General features: G+C 35.7%; 3 protein-coding genes and 1 non-coding gene across 5 annotated transcripts; 2 read left to right on the plus strand and 2 right to left on the minus strand.

Annotated features, from left to right (window-relative positions):
* Positions 1–1,174: 1,174 nt before the first annotated feature.
* Positions 1,175–5,949, minus strand: LOC112523451. The gene is made up of 5 exons (XM_025133067.1): positions 5,390–5,949; positions 3,152–3,251; positions 2,554–2,674; positions 2,323–2,418; positions 1,175–1,456 (listed from the first exon to the last, which is right to left on the minus strand). Exons 1-5 carry the CDS (start codon positions 5,817–5,819, stop codon positions 1,325–1,327), a joined length of 879 nt encoding a protein of 292 aa, XP_024988835.1. The 5' UTR covers positions 5,820–5,949; the 3' UTR covers positions 1,175–1,324.
* A 655-nt stretch (positions 5,950–6,604) lies between these two features.
* On the minus strand, positions 6,605–10,304 carry LOC112522638 (vesicle transport v-SNARE 12-like). Of its 2 annotated transcripts, none has more exons than XM_025131893.1 (6): positions 10,218–10,304; positions 9,757–9,891; positions 8,331–8,389; positions 8,012–8,200; positions 7,634–7,804; positions 6,605–6,933 (listed from the first exon to the last, which is right to left on the minus strand). In XM_025131893.1, exons 2-6 carry the CDS (start codon positions 9,851–9,853, stop codon positions 6,781–6,783), a joined length of 669 nt encoding a protein of 222 aa, XP_024987661.1. In that variant the 5' UTR covers positions 9,854–9,891; positions 10,218–10,304; the 3' UTR covers positions 6,605–6,780. The 2 variants fall into 2 exon arrangements, with proteins under 2 accessions (XP_024987661.1, XP_024987662.1); XM_025131894.1 differs by lacking the exon at positions 10,218–10,304 and adding an exon at positions 10,072–10,089.
* A 1,676-nt stretch (positions 10,305–11,980) lies between these two features.
* On the plus strand, positions 11,981–12,140 carry LOC112523999. Its single transcript, XR_003070327.1, has one exon. It is a non-coding gene; the product is annotated as a U1 spliceosomal RNA (small nuclear RNA).
* Positions 12,141–14,798: 2,658 nt separating this feature from the next.
* On the plus strand, positions 14,799–27,458 carry LOC112522885 (CSC1-like protein At1g69450). The gene is made up of 11 exons (XM_025132210.1): positions 14,799–15,066; positions 15,789–16,128; positions 16,612–16,767; positions 17,184–17,247; positions 19,185–19,394; positions 20,338–20,505; positions 21,584–21,882; positions 22,949–23,225; positions 24,086–24,361; positions 25,541–25,774; positions 26,939–27,458. Exons 2-11 carry the CDS (start codon positions 15,848–15,850, stop codon positions 27,104–27,106), a joined length of 2,133 nt encoding a protein of 710 aa, XP_024987978.1. The 5' UTR covers positions 14,799–15,066; positions 15,789–15,847; the 3' UTR covers positions 27,107–27,458.
* Positions 27,459–27,679: the final 221 nt, after the last annotated feature.

A 27,679-nucleotide genomic window follows, 5' to 3' on the forward strand; every position in this document is an offset into this window, starting at 1 on the left:
TAACACCCTCCACAATAAAAATGATTAATCAACCTCTCATAATTACAAAAAAATAAACAAAATGAAAAATTATGATTGGTTGAATGCGGTTTGTACGGTTTGTACAAATTGAGTGGTTTGCATTTGATCGCTCCCCTATATATATATATATATATATATATATATATATAATATTATTTGTTTACTTGTGGGAATGAAATTGATGATTTTATAGCTTAAAAAAATTTGATAGGATGTCATGATAATTGTTATTGAATGAATTAAGTATGAATTAAGTAATAAGGAATAAATAAAATGGTTGGTTTTGTGAATCTTCAAGATGCTCTTAGATGGCGACATGGCCTTGGTTTGCAAAATGTCTGAACAAGAATTGAGAAATTGTCAAACTAAATGGAATTTTGAAATTTAATTTAGGTTCACTTTAGTTTCAAGGGATTTGGATTTTAAATCGATTACAATCTATCGATTCTCCCTCACCCCCTTGATGCGTATTTAAGGTTTTATAAACTTGGATTTTCTTTTTATTTTTTGGTTTCACTTGATTAACACATGATTTCATTTCATCTATTTATTGTTCTTGATATGACATATAATGGTTGATGTAATAAGATCGATCTAAAAGATTCATCATAGAAAAAAAGTAGAGTCCTTTGGATTAAGCCATCTATTCATCAATTTATTCATAGTTTACCCATCCCCTCTTTCATCATTTTTATCAAATTGTTATCTCAGTCAATAAATTAAAGGTTAAAATGGTTAATTCTGACATTCAAATTGTTTATTCAACACAACAACGAACAACAATTTATTATACATCACACAAAAAACTTTATTAATATAAACATATTTACCCATAAAAACACCTAATAAAAACGAATCAAATAACCCCCAACTAATACCAACACCATATATGGATTGGGATAATGGAATTATTCACAAAAAAAAAAAGTGAAGCATTTATAGGATAACTCAAAGTTCTCAGTTGTTGCAAGCAAACTAGTAAAAGGTATGGGACCTTTTGGGTTTATTCTGACAAACACCATCTTTCTGTGTTTTGCACCACAAGTGAAGACCAGTGAGTTGATACACACTTGTATTTGTTCAAATAACTTTCATCCTTCATATCTTGTTTCAAAAACATCCAAATTAACACAACTGCAGCAACATTGATGTGTGTATATAATCTATATATATATATATGGCAGAAGATTTGTTTCTAAATGATTGTGGTTTTTAATAACAGTAAATTGGCTATATACATACAGTCTATATACATATACATATAGTGTTATATGTACCATATGGCAAGTAGCTTGAGTTTGTATCAATCGTCTTGGTCTTCAAGGGAGCGTTTCCGAGCACTTAAGTTAAGCTTTAGACTTTCTGGCAGAGGAGGTGTTCTTCCTCTCCGAAACAAAACAGCAAGCGCCCTCATCTTCTGGCATAGATCAAATACCTGCACCATTTCATTTCATTTCATTTCATTAACAAACCCCAGCCTCTATTTGGAATCTTTAAATCCCGGTAATCGATCCATAAACCCAAATCATTGCAACATGGATATTCAATATACTTGTGTTCTTTACTATTATTGTATAATTTTGATGTTACTAGTCAATGTCGGTGATATGTTCATCTGATAACTTATCATCTGGAAGGACGGTCCAAGTTTTCAAACATTGTCACCATTCTATTCTCACTACAACAAAATTGGTTTCGTAGGACGCCTAAAATGTTCAAGTGTCTTAATAGCAAATAAATAAATATTTTATTCATTTATTTATATACAAGATAGAAGACGTGGTGACGCACATGAGTATTTCACAGAACTTCAAACTATAAAGTGTCCTGTCTATAAGTGTTATAATAGGTTTATAAGACGCTTTTGGGCATTCTAACAAGTTTTTTCAGGACACTTTATTTTCGCTATTTTATAGGACATTTGTGAGAAGTGTCCTATAAACCCATCTTTTATTAGACACTTGTGTTTATAGGACATTTTTTCAAATAGTGTCTTATAAAATAGCTAACAAGACACTTATTTTAGAAGTGTCTTAAGTAACTTGCTGAAACGCCTAAAAGTGTTCTATAAACCTATTATTAACACTTTTAGATAGGAAGCTTTTTGGTTTGGTCCAATAAACTTAAGTCCTATGAAGTCATTTATTAGGACACTTAAACATTTTAGTAGTGTCTGTTTCTAATCTGACCAAATCTTCATTTTGCATCCTACAACCACCAACTCAAACCGAACCTCTTATTTAGAACAAAGAGTTTACTAAAATTTAAGAAAGCAGATTTGAGGTTTATGATGTTTCTTACTGATGAAGCTTCAATCTCTGCAACCCCTTCACAACCTTGACCTCCTCCTTGCAGCAGGTCACAGTATTTTGCTGCTTCACTCTCGTCTTCAAATACCTTTTAAGAATATTAGTTATAGTTGGTGTTAATCTCCAACTCTTGAGCTTTCATTTGAAAAATATAAGACAAATAATAGCAAGTTTAAAATATCACCAATTGAAAGTAAAAGGAGCCAAATAAAAGAGAACTTACAAGCACTCCATCCCTCACATCCTCGACAAGCATCTGGAATTTAGTGGCCGCTGGTTTCTTTGTTTGATTTCTTAACTTACGTCCTTTGGAAAACAACATCCCAAGTTCCCTTTCAACTTCACTGTTGATGACTCCATGTTTGAGTTTGGAGTTGTAAGCAAGGAGTGCGAATTATGGAAGAAAATAAGAGATGTCGAATACAAAAATTCTTCTCCCTATTTTTGAGAGGGAGTTTGCATTTATTTGTTTCTTGTCTGTATACTCGCACAAAAGAAAGGACAAATGCCAACGTACAAGTTTGCCTTTAGTAGATAAAAGAAGCAAGCAATATCGGGAATATAGAATTTATAGTTCTTGAAACTATGATAAATTGGCATATTTCTTCTTGTGAAGATAAAAGAGGAAGAAAACAAACCCATATCTCTGAAACTCTTTTTTCTTTCTCTTGCTAAAGAGCACTTGCAGACATCTTTATTGTTTATCTTTTCATTTATCCCCCTCTTTAGAACTCACATGTATACCTTAAGAGTGTGTATGTAATGTAATACATACCAACTATTGCATGTATTCCAATTTAACAATATATCAGAAGTCAAACCTGCGGTTCATTCGGGTTTTCATTGTGCACAGCTGGTTTTCCCTGCGAGTTAATACATAAACAGCTTTCGAATCTTCTCTCCATGGGTTGGCCTCCAATACTGGATCAATAGATTGTAATAATGAGTGAGCCCTCGAAGACAGTTGAAAAGACATTGAAATCCAAAAGAAACTCTGGAGACGGTAAAGAAAAGTGACCATGCATTATGCAGACAGGCTCAACGTATCTGTGTGACTGTGTGTGAGAAAAATTATACAGCCAGCATATATAATATAATCTCTAATACTAAATCAACCTTCATTATTGTTAAGTGAGTTTAGCAAATAGTTGTTCTCATCATAATGGTGGTCAGGCCCTAGTAATTACTCCCTGAAAGTTGGCTTTATAGAGCTATAACTTCACCAAAAAACATCTTGTTTATCTCTTCCTTTCTGTCCTCAAGTTCTTAGCTCCGTAACCAGCTATTACAGACTTGGACAATTCTAAGCCGATGTGTGGGCACTTAGCGCTTCAAGATCCCTTGTTGGTTGCTAAATCAGTCTAATCCAAATGAGCTCATCCACCCTATATGAGATTCTTACTTTTTATTCACGAGAGAAGGTGCTTTAGCAGAGCAACTACCTGTTATCGAGGAAGATGCAAGAAAAGGCAAGAGTGGAGCATTCTAGTTAAACGTGCAACGCCTCATAGGGATATCTAATGTCTTCCTGAAGTTCTACCAAATCTGGATCACTTCGTCAGAGTTATCTTTATGAGGAAGTTAATTTTTTTGGATTTGTTGTTTGTTAAGTCTAAATATTGGAAGTGAACAGCAGCGTCATTACTGATTATCTTATACAAGCTTTGGCTTCCTAGAGTCATTAAGAGCATCTCCAACAGCTTCTCCAAAATGGAGAAAATGGGGATTTTGAGTCAATATTTTGCTCCAAAAGCTTCCCCAGAACTATCTCCAAAATGGAGAAAGTAGAAGAGAGAAAGGTTTTTTCTCCAAATATGGAGATCAACCCAAAAAATGATTACCAAGTGAGAGCACCAATAGGAAACTTTAAAAATAAATATTTAGAGAGAGAAATAATATTTTAATATTTAACCAATGTTGAATTCTCCAAAATGGGGAATCTCTTGGAGATGAATTATTATTTTTTTGGAGATTTTGACTTTTGGTTCTTCATTTTGGAGAAATTTTGGGGAATCTGTTAGAGATCTCTAACCCTCGAAGCAACACCCTTCTATCGAACCTGTTCTTGGCTCATTGAATTTGTCCCCACCAAATTCATACTCCCAGTAAAGCTAATATAACCGTTCAGTTTCTCAGGCCAGCATAGTCAGCCCATTAATCAAGCAACTTGATTCTGATATGGGTTGACTTGAAAGCAGGGACAAGGGAAACTTTCAACTAGTGTTGAATGCCCTTGTTTCAAGTGATAAGCCCAATTAGGTTACCAGCAGGGATGTAATCTTTCAGGTTTCAACCAACAAAGCACTCATCCAAACAAACGATGGTTGTCCAAATAACTTGGGCATTATCTGAAGTCAGTAGAACATCCTACCTAACATGATAAAGTTAGAATTGCAAATTCTATGGATATGAGGAAACTGCAAATTCTATTGGTTTTCCCCACACTTCTTAATATGAGCGGATTTCACTTGCTGTACCTCCAATATCTAAAAGGTAAGATGTAGGCAAACCTTTTCTGTACCTCAAGTCATCAAAGACAAATGGAGAAACAAAGGTTGCATTGCAGAATGAACGCAATCAAAGGTGTTACTTAGCAACTGCTGAAGACACGATAGAATTGCAGAGTGGAGTTTCAGCTCCTCCTACTCACATTCAGCTATACATAAAAATTCCATAAATCGAAAGGGCTCCTTAAAAGACCATTCGACTTATTTGTTCTATCATATTCCAATCCATCAATTCAATAATCCGGCAAAACTCGCTGTACCTCCAAATTCTAAAGCAAAATCATGAAATTACGCAAACATAGACTAAATAAAATTACATAGAACAACACTCAAATCCATTAATGTTCAATTTCAAGATCTTAGTGTTTGGCCTAAGATCAATCTGTGGAAGAGTGATTTACAATTACTTGACAGATTAACGAAAACAAGCAAATATGAATGATTTGAACAAATAGTAATTGTATAGCCCTCACAAGGAAGATTCTAAATTATAATTCAGAAAACTAATGATCAAAACAACCATATTGGAGCTGAGGAGGAGATAAATCATACCATCGTAACTGCTGCTATCGAATGTTTGTTGAAGATGACGACGCATATCGTAAGCACGTGATGAAACTTGTTCAACGAACTCGTTAGAAGAACCAGGAATGGTCCCATCCAACCGTAGCGCCCTTTCCACCTCCTCGTCTTCTTCCTCTTCATCTTCTCCTTTACTTCCTCCTACTCCTCCTTTTCCAACGGCGTTCAATTTACAGATCATAACATCGACTCTGCTTCCAGGAGGTTTTAGTATAGGGTTTGAAAACGTTACGGAGGAGATAGAACGAGAACGATGGCGGTGATCAGGATGAAAGCATGAGATGGAAAAGGAGGAAGATCGGAGATAGATTCTCCGGCGGTGGTGGTGATGGCGGTGGCGAAGGGGAGTTCCGGGAGGTAAGACGATTGAGGTAGATACGGAGGAGAGGGATTCCATCATAGAGCTTCTTGCTTTCGGCGTATGAAATGAAACTTGTGGTGTTTTATACAAGGGGGAAGGTAGAGGAGAAGTTGGTGGCGACCGTCCACAACGTGAACGACTGAAAGACCACCGGAGAAACGAAACTGAGTTGGTTTACTGAATCTGTGAGAGATTCTATTGGTACAGATTTTTTTATGCAGACGGTTTTTCAAGGGTATTTTCGTCAAACTAGCTAATAAGCTATAATATATTAATTAAAAGAATGTAAAAGGTAAATATTCAAGACGTCATTTACCAAATGTTTACTCGGGTAAACGCTTACCAAGTCATATTACCTTACTGAATAAATATAACAATGACTAAGAATCTTACCCGGTAAGAGTGAAAGCAATAACCGAAAGTCTTATCCAGTAAGTGATGCCGACAACTCTTACCACGGTTAACGCTTACCAGGTAAGTTGTTACACACAATGTCGTTTTGATAGACTAAAATCTTACCCGGTAAGTAAGCAATAGCGTTGAATTTTATTGTTAAACGCTTATCGGGTAAGTGTTTAGGTAAACAGCTCCTAAATATCATGAAAACGTAAGAATGTACTCATATATGAACTATGGAAAAATAAATTTGAAAACGCGGTCAGTGGTCCACATTTGCATTTTCAAATTAAAAAAACTCCGATTTTTTCAATGATTCAAATATGAATCTTCACTTAACATCTTCTTCTTACTTTCTCACGATATTTAATCTTCTTGTTTGAACCGGATATTAATTCTATATTTTTATTTGTGAAAAGGCATTATCATTTTTACAACAAATTAACAATTAATGCACACTAATGAAGGGTAAGAACAAGAATTCAAAGTTTTAGGTTAATTTTACAACAAAGCTTGAAACAAGAGATGATGTCTAAATTGCAGAAAAGCATGAGGTTGATGATAACAACATCATATGTACAACATCCAATGGGTGCCTTTGCTGCTAATGAGAGAGCTTAAAATACAAGATAAAGATGATTGCAAGCACAAGGGCTCCAATCACAGACCCAAGGATCCACTTGTTCTTCGACATCCTTCTCGACATGGCCGTCAACACTTTCTTACTCTTGTCAATCGCATCGTCTACACCATGGAGCTGTCAAAACACTTTCCTCAATAACAATAAAGATAGGAAAATCGTCCAAAATAGTCATCAGTGCCTCCCCTCTTCGTTTTATAGCCACTTTTCTAATCAATCGACTGAAATAGTCAAGATTTCGCAAGTAGCACTTTAGCAACTTACGATATCCACCTTTTTTAATATAATATTTATAAAATATCAATTTTGCAAGTTGCTAAAGTGCTATTTGCAAAATGCTCACGTGGAAGTGCCACTTACGCACTTGTTAAAGTGCTACTTACCCACTTGCTTAAGTGGTACTTGTCATGTCAACATTTCGCAAGTAGCACTTTAGCAATTTGCTAAGTTGGTACTTTATGAATATTAAATCCGTAGAAGTAGATTTCGGAAGTTGCTAAAAGTGGTACTTCCCAAATCTTGGTTATATAAAATCAACGGCTAAGAAAAGCGACTATAAATGAACTATTAAGATAGCATACTAAATCTTATTATTTGATATCTCAGAAACCAATAATGTCATGTATTATTCATGATAAATAACCTTGAATAATCATCTTATATTCCATTATGAATAATTTTTCATCAGGAATAAAGCATGAATAATTGGTTTCCAGGTTCTCAAAATATTTGCGATTCTCATATGAACCTACCCCTAAGGAGAATATAGGATTATGCTCTTCTAGTGCCACAAAATTTGCAGCCGCTTATAAAATACCTTTGTATGGGAATTTAGGAGAGTTTCTCGTTGTTGATGTAAATCTTGAAGGATCGAGACACCAAGCTCTTCTGTTTCAAACACAGCTCTCCTGCTCTCCTTGATTCTCTCACTAGATTGATTTAGTCTCTCAGTTGACATTGCCAGTCTATCTCGTTGATCTGCAGCAGCCTGTGCCATTATCCATCAGTTGCAACATCTTCTTCCACTCGATATATTTTAAAGGTTTAATGTAAAATAGAGCTTACTAATCTAAACTACATGAGTTATTTTGTCCCTTGGACTTCATGCATATTGGCTTAGAAATAGTTTTATAGGTTTAATCCAATCGCGGAGGAAGATGGTTGTGGGAAGAAAGTAGCAAGAATGCAAATTTACCATATGGGCATTGGCCATTCCAGACTCTAGCAACTCTTCATGTGCAGTTTGATTGGATTTAGCTGAAGCAAGTTTTTTAACCTCCCTTTTCAACTTCGTCAAATCAGATTTGTATTCACGAAGCTTGGCAAGCAGCATTGCCTTCACACCTGGCTGCAAACTTCTTGCCTCAAGATCCATTTTTCTTATCTGGCACAATTTTCCAAATGCAGAACTATGAACAATTTTTCAAATGCAAAATTATGCACAATTTTCCAAATGCAAAATTATGCACAATTTTCCAAATGCAGAAAACAAATACTAAAGAGCTACACGTTACCAGCACGTCACCATCATCTATTCCGGATTGTAGTTCCTCAATCTCCTTGCTTTTTTGCTCTACATATCATGACATCATAAGCAAATGATTGGTTTTCACTTTTCAGTATAAGTTGTATAACAAATTCCAGCAGTCCATTTCTTAACAAATGGAAACAAGTGACCAATGAAATAACATATATACACCCAAACTCAGAATGCCCTCACCAAAACACTTGGTTAACGGCATATAGGACCTCATGAAGGAGGCTACACACAAAAACAGTGAGTAAAATACTCCCCTAATCCCTTTAAAAGTGCATTCATTAACGCTACATGCATAAAGTGGAAATGTTTGATCATTAGTCAAATGTATAATATATGGTATACCGTATACCCTGGAGAGGCAATCTCAAAAACAATAAATGGCCGAGGGAACTTCTAGCAGCTACACCTTCTAATCAGATGTTAAGTGGAACTTTATTGTAATTATTATATTTGTAACAAAATCATGGTTAATCTTTTAAAATTTGTACAAATATGTTGACGTATTGATATGATGTTGATTATTTGATACAACGTACTATATTCTACACGTGAAAACATCCAATATATAACCACACTGCAACATAAACAGGGTGGTACAAAACGAATATGTAAAAGAAATTTGGCTATTTGATCATGCTTATTATGGCTGCACGCAGAACAAATTATCAGGCAGAATAAGGCAACCGCAGCAGATTAGGCCACAGCAAAACTAGGCAGAATGGGAGAAAAAGGTGTTAGCTTAACTATTTGTTTACAAATTGAAGTAAATCTTGGGGACCAAATTGTAAATCACAAATACTCTCACAAGGTGACTAAGGGGAATATGGTAACTGTAGCTAAAGGTTTGTCAAACAAAGTAAGGTTGCACTTGGTGTAGGACTTCCTACAAATTGAAATTGTTGCAATTGCCATGGGATGAAAGGGGTATAACGAAGGAAGACATGTAGAGGTAAGACTAATTAAGCATGAAATGCGTAGTTTCTGGATCTCCAAGATATAAATTCTTGAGGCTGTTTCTATGGTCGATCTTTTTATTGCACTGAGCATGACAACGAAACTTATTGACGATTTTGTCTTGATTACGAGCAACACCACTTCTGGTGCAAAAATAGGACACTACATTCAGAAGTCAACTTTGATCCAGCATTTGGGAAAACAACAACGAAGTGTAGAGTCTGAGAACACTTCCAAACTTCCAACATTGATGCTACTTGCACAAGATACTATAAACGGCAAATGAAACAAAATAAAAAGGACAGATGCTGATCGAAATACTCGGAGAAAACACAACCATAATGAAAAATAATTGAACTGATAAAGCAAAAGGCGATGAAGAATAAACACAAACAGATGAAACAAAGTTACAAGACAGTAAACGTGAGTTCCAAATATCCAAATACCTTCATCGACAAGAGAAGCAGCTGCGCTACATTTTCTGGACAAGTTCGTAGACAGCTCACAATATTGTCGCTCGTAACCTTCGAATACCTCACTCATCTCTGCCTCTCTTCAACAAAATACCCCTCAATCACAACCTGCTTCAAATCCAAAACTATTGTTCATAAATAAACCGATAATTACCAAAAAGCAAAATCATCCAATCGAACTGAACGAATCGCTTAAACGAATCTAAGGAAAAGTAATCCAATAAACCAGTCACTAACAATTACTGAAAACATAAATCCACATAACTGAAGCAAATAATTTCTTCTTACATCTGAACAGTCAGAAAATTCCATCAAATTTGTAAAACCCTAATTCGTGATCCGATCAATTAATAAAGAAGCAATGGATCTTAATTAGTTGCATCAATTCAGTTGCAATAACAGCAGTAATTGGAAGTGTAGATCGATAAACTTACAGCGATGAAGAGTCTTTTGAGGAGGATCTTGATGAAGAGATGATTTTGTTAAACGTCAGTTACATTCTCGGGAGGTGGATCGTGCTATAGTATCCGCGGGTACTCCGAATACCGGTGTTGACTCGCTCTCCTAATCGGCCCGAATAAGAATCAAATAAGCCCGGGTCCCTGTTCGGTTTAACCGAATCCGTTTAACCCATTCTCACTCGGTTCCAATGAGTTGTTTTGTTTCGATTATTTTTGACACCCTTAATTGTTAGCAACTTAACGAGCTTAATGAAACTCACAACATACCCAATCGGTTATATATGACTGTTTGATAATAGCTTAATGATATAAAATTTGGCTTGAATTTGAATCCCGTTCAATCTTTCCATTGTAAGAGGTGGGAATCCGACTTTCTAGCTTGCACAAAAAGTTGCCGGGCTAATTCATTAAATCACATTTAACATTTGTTAATCTCCAAGTGATTTCAAATAAGACTGTCCACAAAGTTGATTATAATGTAATGTAGATTTTCCCCTGCTTTAATGACTTAGCAAGCTACATATTGAAGTCGCTTTCATCTTTTGAGTTAAGAATCACACTCGGGATGAAATAATCATATGATAATTTGTTTGTCTTTTATAAATAAATGCATCACTTGGTGTCGTTTGCACGTAAATCCAAGAAGATGTGTGAATATTATAGTTTTGTATTTATTTTATGACCACCTATTAATCAGTTCCATAATATGTCTGAATTCTTTTGAAAACAATTTGTGAATTTGAATACAAAATTTGGATTATATGGCAACTATATATGTGAATGAGATTTCAATACTAATAAGCATCGTTAACATGACTTGGATTTAAGTGTCGATTTGAGCTTAAAAATTAACTATTATAACTTTTTAAATGACTTTATCTATACTGTATTATAAAGTATTTGACAAAAATTCTTAAAAACCATTTTTTATACACAAAGTACTGTTTATTGATGCATCTTACTTACAATTTTAAGATTACAAGTAATTATGCATAAATACAACTTATTAAGCTCCATACTTGAATTCGTGTAACTAACTGTAGATAAATATAATCAAATACAAGATAAAATTCTCATTTTAAATATATCTAAAATATAATTAGAATAATTATTGAGTTCTAACAGAATGCTTAGTTATTATCTTTTAAACTAAAACAAATTAATTTGTCATTAAACTTAAATTGAATTATAAAATAACAACTGAATTAAAGAAATTACACACAAAAAAAATATGAGAAGTTTTATATATTATTTTTAATTTTTATGATATATTCAAATCTATATTTTAGAGAAAAAAAAACATTATTACTTGCTCAAAACCACATAAATCCATATTATAATAGGTATTCTTTACCAGAGTTTATGCAAATGTCTTATGCATTTACGTAAAACCTATTGTTATATTGAAAATTTTGTTTACACAATTTCTTTACCTAAATGGATATTCATACGTAAATTTGTGTATTTTTTTTCCTTTATTTTAATCTGACATTAAGACTTCGGTTCTAAAAATGACCAACAAAATAAAAAGTGAATTTAATTAAGAAAATTAGATATTTCATTCTTTTTTACTAAATGGACATTTTATTTTATTCTCATATGAAACTACTACACTTTATTTGTGCTTAGAAAGGGCAGGGTGAAAAGGAGAGGGAAATCCCACATCGACAGAGAAAGAAAATGAAAATGAAAATGAGTGGGGCTTATATTAAAAAGAAGAGGGGTCATTGAAAACTATGCTTACCTGGATGGGGTCAATGAGCAATCAAGAAGGTCTATGGTCTATGTTGGCAACTTCCGTTGCACTTGGGAAAGGCGTTTGCCTATGGTCGACCCAAGTGGTCGAGCCTACGTCGTAATTTGTGGTAGTGGGGGCATGTGCTCGCACGGCCCTTGCATAATACTTCAGTTTTAAAATTTACTTGCAGTTACGAAAATAATGTTAACTTTGTGGAACTGATATTTCTTTATTGAAGTTTTTTCAACAAATTCTGACTGGAAATTGACATAAATATTCAATCCACCTTTTTTTTTTTTTTTTAATTTGGATATCTAATTCGCTATGTGAGTCAATTAATCCCGGGGCGACCACCTGCTTTGAAGGTGCGAAGTCACCACCGCATTTGAATCTCCGTGGCCACAAGGGAGGGTTTTTATTCCTCATTGGATCTAAACTTGGACCTCGAGGCACATTTGACCTTTGGAGCCCAAACTCAAACCAATCAGGCACCACCCTTGTATTTCCACCTATTCAAATTGGTTTCCTAGCCATTTCTCTCATGGGTTTACCTAAATGTCACTATGTCCGCAATCCACAATTTTTATCCAAATGTTACTACGTATGCAAGTGGCAGCGGACCTGACCTTCGTAATTGCGGACCTAGCTGTCACAACTGCATACCTAGGTTGAATATGATGATTTTCTTTTATGTCTTTTAGCCAAGTCTGCAATATTGCAGACGTATTGACATTTAGGTAAACCTGAGAGAATAATGACTATGAGACGTACGTACCTACGCATGGGAGTGGACCTCGACCCATGGGAAACCCGATCGGGGATGGGGAACCCTTTTTCTTAAATAGGGGATGGGGACAGGGACACATGGATCGTGTTTGTCCCCAATCGGGAATGGGGACGAGGACAGAGATCCAATTTGTCTCAAACCGGAGATGGGGACGGGGACATGAATACCATTTGTCTCAAACTGGAGATGGGGACGAGGACAGGGATCCCGTTTGTCTCAAACTGGGGATGGGGACAGGGACGAATATCGTGCTATCCACCTGCCCTGTATCTGTTATATATATATATATATATATATATATATATATATATATTAATTAATTATGTATATATTTATATTGTTTATTTCAATTAAATCGGTAATTCATTAGTTTCTTATTTTCTAACTAGGTTTAGAATCTAAAATTGTTATTTCTTGAATGTTAATATGTAATATTTTGGATGTCAAGTCAAAATACAATTACTCGATATGGTTTTATATTACTCAATATCTTTTGGTACGTGTGACTTTAAGTTATTTTGGATTAAATTGAATTTTCTTTTTGTTTCAGGTTACTAATTATTGTATGATGTTGTGATTTTTTATATTAAATTTAAATTCATTTCGTTTTAGATTTATTGAAAATATTTCAGATTTAAACATATGTGGTCTCTCACATATTTGATTTGAAATAACTTACTAAATGGGAAAAAAATTCTCCGTTTCTCCGTTCCCTATTGGGGATGGGGACGGGGACGGGAAAAGAGACGAGTAATTGGGGACGTGGATTGGGAATGAGGTTCCCGCCCCATTCCCATGACTATGCGTACCTGGATTGAATCTGATATTTTTTTTCCTGTCTTTTAGCCAGGTACACAATATTACGGATATAGTGACATTTGGGTAAATCTCGGAGAAGAATGACCAAAAGACCAGTTTAAATGAATGAAAATGACTATTTGAGTCAATTTCCCTTCTCTTAAACCATCTTCAAACTAGAGTTTTATCCTTCAAACACCGAGAACACCTAAAAAATATTTTTAATATGGTTTCATTAATAAGAAACTTTGATTGAAAATAAATATCTAGAGAAAAAAATAATATATTAACAAATGAATAAAATATTTTAAATATTATAATCAATGTTGGATTCTATAAAATAGGAAATCTATCGAAGAGGACCGTACTTTTTTTTTACCTTTTTATAAGATTTTGACTTTTGATTATCCATTTAAATTTTTTTGAAAATGGATACTTATTTTAAAATAAATTATACTATATATATGGACATTTCATCACAGGTAAGAGAGAGTATAATAAAGAAAATTGATCAAAATAGTCATCTTTTCAATTAAATTCACTTTTTAGCCATTTTTAAATTCGAATTCTCATTTTAACTAAAAATATTTGTGTAAAGTTTATTTTCAGATTAATTTTTTTTATGCAAATTATCCAATTTTGCATAAAGTTTTTTTTAGATTTATATATAAGCTTTATATAAATACATAAAATATTTATATAAACTCTAACTAAAATAAGAATTTGATTGAAAACATGATTAAATTAATAAATTCAGTTGGCAAGATTAAGAGTCCGATTACTAAAAACTTACCCAGTAAGCGCTTACTAGTAGAATTAAGCACTATCACTTATTTACTGGGTAAGATTTTAGTCTACTAAATCGACATTGTATTGAATAATTTATCAGGTAAGCGCTAACCATGATAAAAGTCGTCACACTCACTTGCTGGATAAGATTCTTGGTTCTTATCTCATTCTTACCGGGTAAGATTCTCGGTTCTTATTATATTCATCCAATAAAATAATGTGACTTGATAAATGCTTACTCGGATAAATGTTTGGTAATCGGACATAACTATTTAAATCGATTTTCTTATAATAAATGTTTCTAACATTCCTAGATAAATAGAAATAACTTCCAATTACGTGGTTTTTGGAAAAACTTACGGCCAAATCATACAGAGGGGCCATTGGCTACTTGTTCCAAAATACCCGGAGGTTTTTGGAGCCAATTGGTTTCTAAAATTTTCAAGGCATCGACACCCATACCTGAGCAGGATCTGCAGGGAAGAAAGGAAGTCAACACGTTACCATACCTACCCGCTTTTGTTAGATTTCCACCTTCCGACCTGGTTTTGACCGCCGATCATACTCAATTCCGGCACCACCACCAATCGGCCAAAGCCAGACAACTAGTCAACGTTCAAAAGGCATATTCAATACATACTATATTCGTATGTAATTATTTTGTTTATGATGCAACTGAAAAGCGCCGCTAGGTCTGGACGAGAGGCTAGGTACGATTTCTCACTAAATCATGGTACTTCTGTGAAGACGATTAGGCCTGTCAATCAAACAATATACTGGTCCGTGTTTTGCTCGATTGAATTTTTAATGATTGATTATTAGTTTGTTGTTTGTTTGTGAAATTGTGCATCATGGAATCTATTGAGTTTAAAACGCACACAAGATCGATTTGTAATTGTATGTTAGGGCTGTTAAAGCTCTTGAATTACTTTTGCTATGATTCTGTAATAAGCAGTTAGTCAACGCTATGTTTGAGTTTCATGGTGACCAAAATCTAGTGCGTTACCAACTTACCGTTGTTGATTTGTTTCTATTCCTTTAAAATTTTAGATTTAGATTTAGATTTATGTGTTTATTTGTTACTATGAAAGCAGAATAAGGATCTGATGTGAAAACTCAAGAAATGCTCTTTATATGGTTGTGGTCAAAGGAAAAGGAAGGATCGAGTAATTTAGAATTTCTGAAGAAACTAAAAATTTGTACAATATATCTATTTGTAGAGATGCATGCCATCGCCCAAAAACAGAAAAACTAACTGCCAACAGAAAAATTACTTACTGGTTTTCTTGAACAAATACTAGATTACCCCTTCATAACAGTAGGTGATGACTTTGCTTATGAATCTTATTAGCTTTTATAGTTACTTCAAATGTTTGTGCAGTACTAATTTGTAATTTGAGCACCCTTATTTACACTCCTAATCTCTATGCAGCTCTGCTGTTGGTTCTCACTAATTTGTGAGTTTCTTCGGCTAAGGTTTGGGATTACCAAATGATTGTCTCTGGTCTTCTAACGTCTGTTGGAATCAATTTTGCACTTTGTATAATCTTCTTCGTCTTGTATTCGGTCTTGAGGAAACAACCTGGCAATTATAAAGTATATGCTCCTCGATTGCTTGCTGAGGGGAAAACCCAGCGACCAAGTCGCTTCAAATTATATAGGCTGTTACCTACTGCTGGCTGGTTGAAAAGTGCATGGCAGCCTTCAGAAGAGCAACTTCTGTCATATTCAGGACTTGATGCTGTGGTATTTATGCGAATAATCATCTTCAGGTGATTACGTCTTACAGACTGCATTTCATTTTGCGTAAGCATTGCCTACTCATGATATTACCATGGTTCACACTCCGATCTTCATGTTGACAAGGGTAAACAGTCCAGCTTATCATTAGTCAAAGAAAAACATGAACCTATACCCTTGTCATAAGCACCAGATCAATTTTCATATGTAGCTTGTTGCATTGCACGTCAACTACATTTTTCATCAATTGTGCTCTTATTATCTAGTAGTAAACACAACCTGGGGGCTTAAACTTCTGTTTGTTGCCTGAGAGGCATATAAATAGCGTCCCAACAAATGAATTTCTCAAAATAATCAATAATGTTGGCATCAATCCTCAAAGAGGCAGATTAATGCACTAGCAATATGTGCGTGCTTTTGCTTTTTCAAACCCAATTACATATGAAAGTTCTGATTTCTGCTTTTCCTACTGTTTGAGGTTCATGTTTATTGCACGATGTGCTTCTTATTTGCAGCTTTAAAATATTCACTGTTGCTGGATTTATTGGAATCTTTATTCTAATTCCTGTGAATTGCTCGGGAAATCAGCTGCAAGATATCGACTTTGCAAACATAACAAACAATTCATTGGAACTATTTAGCATTTCAAACGTAAACAATGGCTCAAACAGGTAACATTTTCTCTCTCCCCAACTGGAAGATGTCAGGTGATGTAAAAGTAACTTTAAGGATGCAACCATTTCTGATATCAGTAGATGTAATTCTGCTTTTCAGACAGTTAGGTCATTTGGGTTCTAGGGAGGATTGGGACAGAATTACTGTTAATAACGGCTCAATTAAAACTTGCCTAGTGTTCTATTGGACATCCCCCCTTGTTATGTCATCAACTTGTATTGTGAGTGTGGAAATAGCAGATGATTTCTGATTATGCTCAAAAGATTGAGTGGTACATGATACTTTTCCACTTGTCAGATTTAATATGTGGTGACTTGATATCATATCATGCACATCAGATGTGTGTGTTTACCTGTGGTATACTGTGAAGGGTGAGAAGAAATCTGACATCTGAGTTGGAATCTTCTTGCAGTTTATGGATACATTTAGGTGCTGTATATGTTCTCACCATTATTGCGTGTTATCTTCTGTATACGGTAACTATTCCTCTTACTTATTTTTATGCATCTAGAATTTATGAACTATGGCTTGGTGCAATGTGGGCTGCCTTTTAAATGCATGTTAGCTTGTACTAGGAAATTATTTATTATTATCAATTGTATTATATAAAATAAATAATTAAGGTTAGGCAGTTAGAATATTATTCCAGATTAGGTTTGTAGAAACAGGTGGTATTCTCTAGGAAACAGTTAGATCCTCCTTGTGTATATTAGTTGTTTCAGTTGTCAAATTAGTCCAGACTCTCCTAGTCTTATGTCCATCCTCTTCCCTAATCTTTCCAAGTCCGTCATGATATTTTATGGTAGACTCTGCCACCAGCAGTCCTCCGATGTTGTCTGATAGACTGATGGTCCCAGTCAAAGCTTTGCAAGTAAAAGGGTAGTACTGTTTGTTTGCAGAAAATTATCTGCCTTGTTTCTATATTTACTGTGAAGAAAGTTTGTCTCAACGGAGACTTGAGCGAAGACATTTACATGGAAGTTCTACAAGGCAAAGTATGCAAATTAAAAGCTGCACTGTATGGGTTGAATCAGTCATCTAGAACATGGTTTATTTGGTTCTCAAAAGCAGTCATCTAAGGGTACCAACTACCAACAAGGGTAAAACCGATGACAAGACGTTCCATAGGCATTTGGCACTACTTATCGTCTATGTTGACGACATGATTATCACCAGCGATGACTATAAGTAGATTGATTGGCTGAAGCTCTACCTCAACACTGAATTTCAACCGTAGGATCCCTAAAGTATTTCTTAGGTATAGAAGTTGCACATAATCATAATGGTGTCTTTATTTGATAGTGTAAACGCACCCTTGATTTACTAGAAGAGACAAGTATGTTGGGATGTCGACGGACAGAGAATCCCATGGAACTAAAACATAAACTAGGAGCTCAGGATGATAGTGAAGATCAGAAGACAAGGAAAGCTATCAAAGATTGGTGAAAGTTGATTCATCTTTCTTACAAAATGGCTGGACATCACATTTGTGGTAAACAGTGGATCCATCGAGGTATTTACTAATGCTGATTAGGTTGGTTTGACATGTGATGGACAACCAACTACCGGCTACTACATGTACGTATGGGGTAACCGGGTGACATGGCACAACAAGAAGTAGTCTGTAGTCGCCATAAGTAGCTCCGAGTTCGAGTTCCGAGCTATGTCCCATGGGTTATGTGAGGGTATTTGGCTACCTAGAGTCCTAAGGGAATTGAAAATGCCTCATACAACACCGATGAAGCTATACTATGATAACAAGCCAGCTATGATTATTGCACACAATCTGGTATACCATGACCATCCTAAACACGTAGAAGTTGATCGACATTTATAAAGAAAAAGATTGACAATGGTTGTGCGTGCATGATGTGTGATCCCATCAAGCAACAAATTGCTCACATTCTTACAAAAGGTTTGCCGAAACCATTCTTCGAAGATCTCCTATACAAGCCATACACAAATCAACTTTAGGAGATTAGTTTATTATTAAGTGTATTACGTAAACTCGTAAAGTAAATAATTAAGCTTAGTCAGTTAGGTATTATTCTAGATTAGGTTTGTAGAAAAGGTTGCTATTCTCTAGGATTCTTACCCAAATTATTTTTTGTTCCCTAACTGTGTGATTGACGGTTCAACCTTTTGATTTTGTTTTCTTTTCATCAGCAAAAATTATGGAGAAATTATACTTTAAAACCACTTAATCTCATGCATGTGGACACCAAGATTTTGATGTCTTTTTTGGCTAAACAAAATCAAGAGTTGCCATTTTATTATGTAGAGGATTTATCTTCCCAACACGTAGGAGTTGGTTGTCTAGACTTTTTTGGGCACTTTGTGATGTGTGCAAATTTCTGCATCCTGTAAATCAGATGCTTGATTGAGATTAATGATCTTACCTTTCATCCCTCAGGAATACAAATATATATCTTCAAAGAGGATTGCTTATTTCTGTGCATCTGAACTTCAACCTCATCAATTCACCATCTTAGTTAGCAACATACCTGTTCCGTCAGGGAGCAGTATTGGCAACAGTGTTGAAAACTTTTTCACTGAATATCATCCTGTCACGTATCTATCTAATGTGGTGGTTCACCGAAAGAGCAAAATTTGGACTCTCACTGTAAGTAGCTATGCTCATATTTTTTACCCTTTGTCCATTATTTTCCACGTTCAAAGAATTGTCTTTCTGCACCTCACTTGGGATTTGAAAGGTCATCAAAATTCTAGAAGATCTGATTTGCTTGTAATAGTACACAATTATTTTTAGTATCTTCGCATGACAAGCTTATCCTGTGAGCATTGTGTCGTTGGATGAGCACATCACTATTTGGTGTTTATCCCCCAATGCACTATTTGGATTGGAGCCACATGTTTCTTTCTATAATATAAATACGAGAGATATGTCTGAACAATCCACCCATTACCTGTACAATCCTTGACATTTCTTGATCTAAAAGGCTTTTCATGTGTAAACTTGGTACACATGGCTCCTTCTACCTTGCACCATTGTGCTATTTGGCATAATTGGCCTTCAATGGCATAGATGGTGATACTATACATCCAATCCAGAAACAATAATGTCAAAATTGCACTGATTTATTTTGAGTTTGTAGCCAGCTGCCCAGTAGCCTATTTGAGTTCATATGATTTCCTGAAATATGTCAATAAGTTTAGGAAGTCAATATCCTACAGTTTGTACCTGATAGATTTTTCATACGAAAGATGTAATAAGAGGAGCCTTTTCCCTTAAGTAATTAGGTGGTCTTAAAATTTGAAATTATACCCACAGGCCACAAGTAGGCATATTCAACTGTTCAGTTGACTGTGATGTTAGCATGCCTGTCAAACCCTCCTCTTCTGTCATGGCTTAAAATTGAATTTAGTAAATCTGTTGTCAAGAAATTCGCCTCAGGTGCATGATTCCTTGTAGCTTTGGATCCTCTACAACTTGTACATTGTCAAGTAATCTCTCTTCAGCCTCAATTTCAGAGTGATATCTACCAAATTCTGTACGATAACAAATTGCTAGTAGGATTTATTGTCTTTTTAATAACTTTGTCCAGAATGCTGCAAAGGATCTCTACAGAATGATTATCAATTTCAGAAAGGTGCCAACTAAGCCCCAGTTCATACGTGATGGTTTTTTGGAACATGAAGTCAATCTTATAAATCACCATGAAAAGAAGTTAGATGACCAGGAGGCGAATGTAAGAACGGACGACTCAAGAGAGGTACTGCTCTCTCGTTTTTAGGATGCTGTATTGCATACATGCGGGCGCGCACACACATTGTTGACATGGATGTTTGTGGTTCTTTTTTTCTTTCTAGTTGCCTTCTTTAAAAAAATATATGAAGTTTCATAGGAAACACAAAGATTACACACCAATTTGCAGGGAATGCACAGCTTCATATTGCATCATTTTACAAAATAGATTTAAGATAATTTTCTTTGGAGGATATTTCTATGGACGGTCATGTAGTAAATAATGTACTTTGGCTGAAGTGTGAGGCCAAGTGAGGTTAACTGCTTATTTCTGCATTGTTTACCCTAATTTTAGTAATCATGTGTTTTGAACTTTTGAAGTCGTGCTCTGTGTTATAACTACTTGTTCAAAAAAAGTCCCCTGAACAAACGAACAAACATTTGAAAGCAAGCTACAAGTCAATCACATAAATAAAAAGGGTTTATCTATGGGCTGTGGCACCAAGGCTACTTGGCTCAGTAAGGGTTGGGGAGGGAGTCTTTCTACACACTTCCCTCTTAATTACAAATATGCTATTTCATGACTCTAAACCTGCGACTTTCTATCCAAAGGAGTAATTCTACCACTTGCCTCCAAGTATATAAATTTAGTAGAAAACTATATTGCTACTATGTGCAACCTCGTAGTTGTCTCCAATTTACTAATAGAAGGAACAAAATGCCCTGAAGCATGTTTTAGCTTGGATAGTGTCCGACGCACAGACCTGCTTCTGCTTCATAGGTGGTAATTCCATGGAGGTTGTTGGTCCGGATCCCCCTTTCTCATTTTTCAGCTCAGAAAGAAGAACAAATAGAAAAGGAAATAAAGGGATCAATTTTCTGTTTTATCCTAGCTTTAGCTTTTCTAGCAAACAATCCTTCATGTGCCGGATACTTTTGCAATTTATTGCAGAAACTTTTACCATTCGTAAGTGCTGGCACTATGATCAATACCTTAGTTTGACTTTTTCATGAGTGATGCAGCTTAGTTTTGTTTATATTACATGGTATCTCTATTTTCCGTTCTTAATAATTTTCTGTTTCTCTTTCTTTTATTGATAAGAAAGGAAGTCCGAGCTGCCTTTGTGTCTTTTAAGTCCCGTTACGGTGCTGCAATCGCTCTTCACATGCTACAAGCAAACAATCCCACCCAGTGGCTAACTGAGCAAGCACCTGAGCCACAAGATGTCTATTGGCCGTTCTTTTCTACAACATTCATGGGAAGATGGATTTCTAAACTGACGGTCATTGGCTCGTGTATGCTTGTTACAGTTCTGTTCCTTATTCCAGTATTTATTGTGCAAGGACTTACAAATCTTGCTCAGTTGGAAACTTACTTTCCCTTTCTGAAAGGCATCCTAACCATGTAAGCAGTTTCTTTAAAACTCAAACTTGTTTTGAAAACTGTATGCAACATGAAAGCTGATAAGCCATTTTTATTGTTAGTTTTTAGTGTGGCTAATGTGAACTCGTATTTCCAAAAATAACTGTGGATATGTGAAAACACTTCCTGGCAATGTAAATTGCATAAAGCAGGGTAGTTGCAACATAGTTCATTTCCCTTGTACCACCGCAATAGATATGTTAATGCAATCCTTTTGCTGTTAATTAAGGCTGCGTTTGGTACATGGGACTGGACAGTACAAGACAAACAAAACTCATTGTTCCACGTTTACCACAACGTGGGACAGGACAAAAACTCAATATTCCAAGTTTGGTGTGACATGGGACTGGGACATGGTGGGACTGGATGGGACAAAAAAGCCTTTTTTTTTGTTCCGACAAAGTAGGTGGAACAAGGATGGAACAAAACTAAAAAGCTACTAATCTACCCTTATTTTATATAATCCTCATATGATATTTGATTCAATGGTCACCACCACCCCCTATACCTCCTCCACTTTCACCTCCACCTCCACCTCCACCTCCACCTCCACCTCCACCTCCATATCCACCAGTATCGGCCACCACCACCATCTACCATCTCCACGTCATCCTCAACCACCGTCGGTTACCGGCCACCACCGCCTCTACCTCCACTACCACCACCACCGCTGGCCACCTCTTTCACTACCATCAGGAACCACCATATAAAATCATTAAATAACATTTAGGAGCAACCTGTCCAGCCCGGTCCTAGTCGTGCAAAACACTAGACAAACAACTTGTGCAGTGTGGTCCGCTGTGGTCCGGTACGCATACCAAACGCTAGCTAAGATATGCAGAAGTCAAAAAATATTTCTTTAGGGCGATATGTGACATTCAATATAACACCCCTAAATACAAATAATTAAGTAAATTGAAAAACAAATGTCTATGGTTATGACCTATGTAGATTTAAGCTCATCACATGTTGATAAAAGATGAATTGTGTCACCACATGGAATATACTGTACACTGCATCACCTTGAAAATCTTTTGTAATGTTGCAGGTCTATTGTAAGTCAAGTAATTACAGGATACCTTCCAAATCTCATTCTTCAGTTGTCACTGAAGATAGTTCCTCCCATCATGAAAATTATATCCTCTGCGCAAGGATATATTTCTATTAGCGAGATTGAAAGGAGTGCTTGTCACAAAGTAATTTGGTTTACAGTGTGGAATGTTTTTTTCGCCAATGTTCTATCTGCCTCGGCTTTCAGACTACTATTCATCTTTCTCGAGGTCAAGGATATTCCTTCAAAGCTTGCTGTCTATGTCCCTTCTCAGGTAAAACAATTTCCCATATGCATAAATTCTTAAATATACCTGCCACTAATTGAAGTGAGAAGCGGGCCAAACAACATATCATATTACATTCTTTGGTGTAACATAACCATGATTATTTTCATAGCTCATATTACAATTTGAGGGAGAAGTCTACTACGTTACTGCTAAGAGAACTGAGAGAAAAGCATAAAAGTCCCAGCAAAAGCTTACTTTGAGGCCTCAACACCATATAAAACCAATGTTCTAAAAGGTGTGCCTCCCACGTCCTATTAACCCCCATAGTGGGTGTTTAAGGCGAGGTGCCGTCATGGAGCGCCTTGGCTCTACCGAGGCTCTTTCTTTCTTGTTTTTAAAAAATTGTGTTACTTCAAGTTTTATACATATTTAAATTGTTCAATGTCAATCTCATTGACTAATAGTAGAAACATATATGTACATATATTATGTATATACACACTTGTCACCTTACCGGGGGTCTTCACAGAAATAGCCTCTACCTCTTGGGGTAAAGGTAAGGTATGTGTACATCCTACCCCAGATCTATGGTTTGTACATTTTGTCACCATACCTTGAAAACGTCGTGGCTCACAAGGCTTGAGGCTTGACATTGCAGCCACGCCTTACACCATTTAGAACCTTCTATAAAACAAATGCAAATATTAAAGGGAACTTTCTTGAAGTCATAGAGTTTGATGCTGTTTCCAACGAAGATATCCAGTACTTGATGCATCTCAGCAGCAGATGGTTATTCGTTGATTGAATGATTGGGTTTAAATCCGTCGTTATCTTTGGTTGGAATTGTAGTCATTCCAAGATACTCTGTATTTTCTCTGTTGTCACTTGCTTGATATCTTTTGCAGGCATCATTTTTCATTGCTTATGTCGTCACACTAGGATGGACCAGCACTTCATCGGAACTCTTCCGTGTGGTCCCTTTCATTGGAAGCCTATTATGTAAACCTTTTGCCAGGAATTCAGATGATGACGTCAAAGTTCCGTCTTTTCCTTATCATCAGGACATTCCAAAGATTCTTTTCTTTGGACTCTTGGGATTTACATACTTTTTCCTGGCTCCTTTGATCATTCCCTTTCTCTTGGGTTACTTTTCTCTTGCATACATCATTTACCGTAACCAGGTTAGTTTAAGTTTTTAAGTCATAGTTTTTCACAAATTTAACACTGCTTCCATAAATTGAATGAAGTCTGTTTGAATTTCTGAGATTTTATTCCTCTAGACAGTGAATAGGATAATATTAGTCGGCAGTGATTTGCTTTTTTAGATTCCAATGAATACAATAGGATTTATGGCTACACAAACTGTTGAGAACGGTTCTAGATCTGGTCCGGTGCAAAAGAGGCTGTTACATTATGCCCTTCCATCTCCCTGTGGTAGATGAAGCCTTTTTCATCACGGCATTCTTTTTCAAGGGAAAAGGGCAAATGTAAGCACAATGATTAGGTCATTTTATCATGACCCTATAATATATGTTGGAACCTCCCCTTTCTCCTCAAGGGCTCTTTTGGAGAGTGATTTGGGAGTTCACATATTACACATGGTATCAGAGCCACGTCTCTCACTCTAGGGACCCGACACCCTAGCCCCTTCTTGACACTCTGGGACAATTTGTGTCCATCCAGCCATTGTTGGAGGGGGCGTGTTGGAGTCCCTTATTGGCTAGACTTGAACGATTTTTTCTCTATATATGTTGGGAACCTCCCCTTTCTCCTCAAGGGCTCTTTTGGAGAGTGATTTGGGGGTTCCACGTATTCTCACAGATTAACCTGCAAAAGCCATTTCTCTCGAGGTTAAAGAAAGTACTTTTGACTACTGAACAGCCGGATGTTCAATAAGCAAGTAGTTAGACACATTACCATTTATAGGGAAAATGATGTCAAATATACAAATATTACCTTATGCAACTATTTAGTTCAGTCAATTGTCATATCTTGAGGGTAGCCTTTTATTATATTTCACCTTTAAGCTTTAAATTTTTTAAGATGTCAATGGGTTCATAATGTTCTAACTAATAAGAAAGGCACTGTAATAGTTCATTTAAGGAAGGAATCAGCCTGGTGACTGTCTTTCATATTACCAACTTGTAAATTTCTCCTTTTGACAACATGTAGAAATTGGATTATATGTGGAAAGATATGGGTCATTTATGGTAACTACTACTAAAAACTTATTGCATATATTTGGGTCCGCTGCAAAGATGATAAGCAAGCTGTTAATATTGTGCTCTAGATAACAATGGTAGATATAATCTACAGAGCAAACTTGATTCACTTTGATAAGGTGCTACATTTACCTGCAGCTTCTAAATGTATATGCGCCCAAGTATGAATCTGGTGGGAAATTCTGGCCAACTGTACATGATACTACTATTTTCTCTCTTGTCCTGATGCAATTCATAGCATTTGGAATTTTTACTCTGAAGAAGCTTCCTTATGCAACCACCGTAACTATCCCTCTTCCGGTTCTCACACTTCTCTTCAATGAATATTGCCGAAAGCGCTTTCTACCTATTTTTATGGCCTATTCAACCGAGGTATGTTGGTTAATATATTATAAGTGATGTATCATTCTTCCCATTTATGTGTAGATTGATAGACCATAAATACCAATCTTGGTTCAAATAGAGGTAATCCTGGTGCACTAAGGCTCCTTAGCTTTTTGTTGCTTGGCTGCTGTTTTCTTGTATTGCTATGAAGGAATCAATTAAACACAGAAAGGAAAACCACAAAGTACTTACCTACCACTAGAATACGATAATGACCACACAGTGTGTATATATAGAGAGGGGGAAGTTTAGGGGGAAACCCAAAAAAAAAAACTACTGAGGAACACATTGGTAACCATTCATCTGGAAAGTATGCACATGTGCGTACAAGTAATTGAAGTTGCTTCTTGTTTTTTATGCACATGTGCATACCAGACAAACTGCTTATAAAGTACTTGTATGCACATGTGCATACTGTCTCGATCAGTTACCAGGGTGTTTTTTAGTTTTTCATTTTTTGAGGGTTTCCCCTAAACCTTACCCTATATATATATATATATATATAGAGAGAGAGAGAGAGAGAGAGAGAGAGAGAGGGCGGATAATTTGCAAACCACCTTATTAGTACAAACCATAAAAACCAATTAATTGAGATATTTACAGAAATGATGAGAGTTTATTTATTATGATTTGGATATATGGAATATTATCAGAGTTCATTTATTATGATCAACGTTTTATATTAGGAAATAATCAAGATATTCATTAGACTAGATTAAAGGTTGAGATTGATTTGTACTAATGGTTGGGTTTGTAAAATAAACGCTTATATATATGGGTGGATTCTAGTGAGAATGAGAGTTACGGTGAGAAGGGTAAGAAGGGATCTCCATCCTTGGATCAATCCTAATTGAAGATTAACACTAATGAGATGCACCGGATCAATCCCCGTGAGAAGCGCAATTCACGGGGTGGGGGTGAGATTAAAAGTGATTCAAAACGAAGGTAAAAATTTACCGCCACAACGTGGTTGAAAAGGAAGGTAAAAACATGTATCATCATTGCAAAAGACAGAACATTAATCAGTATGCTTTCGTTATATATTGATAACTGGATAGATATTGAAGGTAGGATTCTTGGATCATGACCTTCACTTCCATGAGTTTCTTACTACTAAATTCTTTTTCCCGATGTCCCTTTTCGTGTTTGTAGACATTACTAAAGAAAGATCGAGAAGATCAACATCATCCTGCAATGCCTCGTTTTCTTGAGCAACTTCGTGCAGCTTACCAGGACCCAGCGCTGGTGCCCGCAAATTATAATGCAAATCATGACCGTCTTGTTGAACCCCTTATCACTACTGCTGAAATTAGAGGCTAAAGAAAGATTCAACAATGCAGAACCTATATAACGATAAGCGATCATGATACGTATGTGAAATATGAAATCTAGCCCTATTCGTTTTGATGCTCAAAATCATCTAAATCAGACGCTAAAAGCCTCCATACAAATATTTTCGTGTATTCAAGTTGTTGTGAAGAAGCGTCTGTTGCTGATTATGTGCATATATGTATATTCACATGTGAATAATGCTTGATTAGTATTTATTTATTGCTTGAGCTGTAGACTGTAGTTATTATATATTCACACTTGTAATATGAACTATAACTATCTCTTTTCTGTTATGGTGGAAAAATAGGTCCTGGCAATTTTGCTGAAGGATATTGTGCCTGATTGAGTTTCCAAAGGCACAGTTCAGGTGTGAATTCTTGCTAACTTCCAACTTTGTATTTGATCATATGAGTATTTTAATTAGTTAATAGGTTTTTAGAGCATGTCCATGAAATTCTCTAAAAAGGGTAAATTACATTTTCATCCCTGTGGTTTGTTAAAAGTTGCAAATGTCATCTCTGTGGTTTCAATATTTCAGTTCGTCCCTATGGCTTGCAATTC

The sequence above is a fragment of the Cynara cardunculus genome (genome assembly GCF_001531365.2).
Source record: "Cynara cardunculus var. scolymus isolate 2C chromosome LG 12, CcrdV1, whole genome shotgun sequence".
Lineage (NCBI taxonomy): Eukaryota > Viridiplantae > Streptophyta > Magnoliopsida > Asterales > Asteraceae > Cynara > Cynara cardunculus.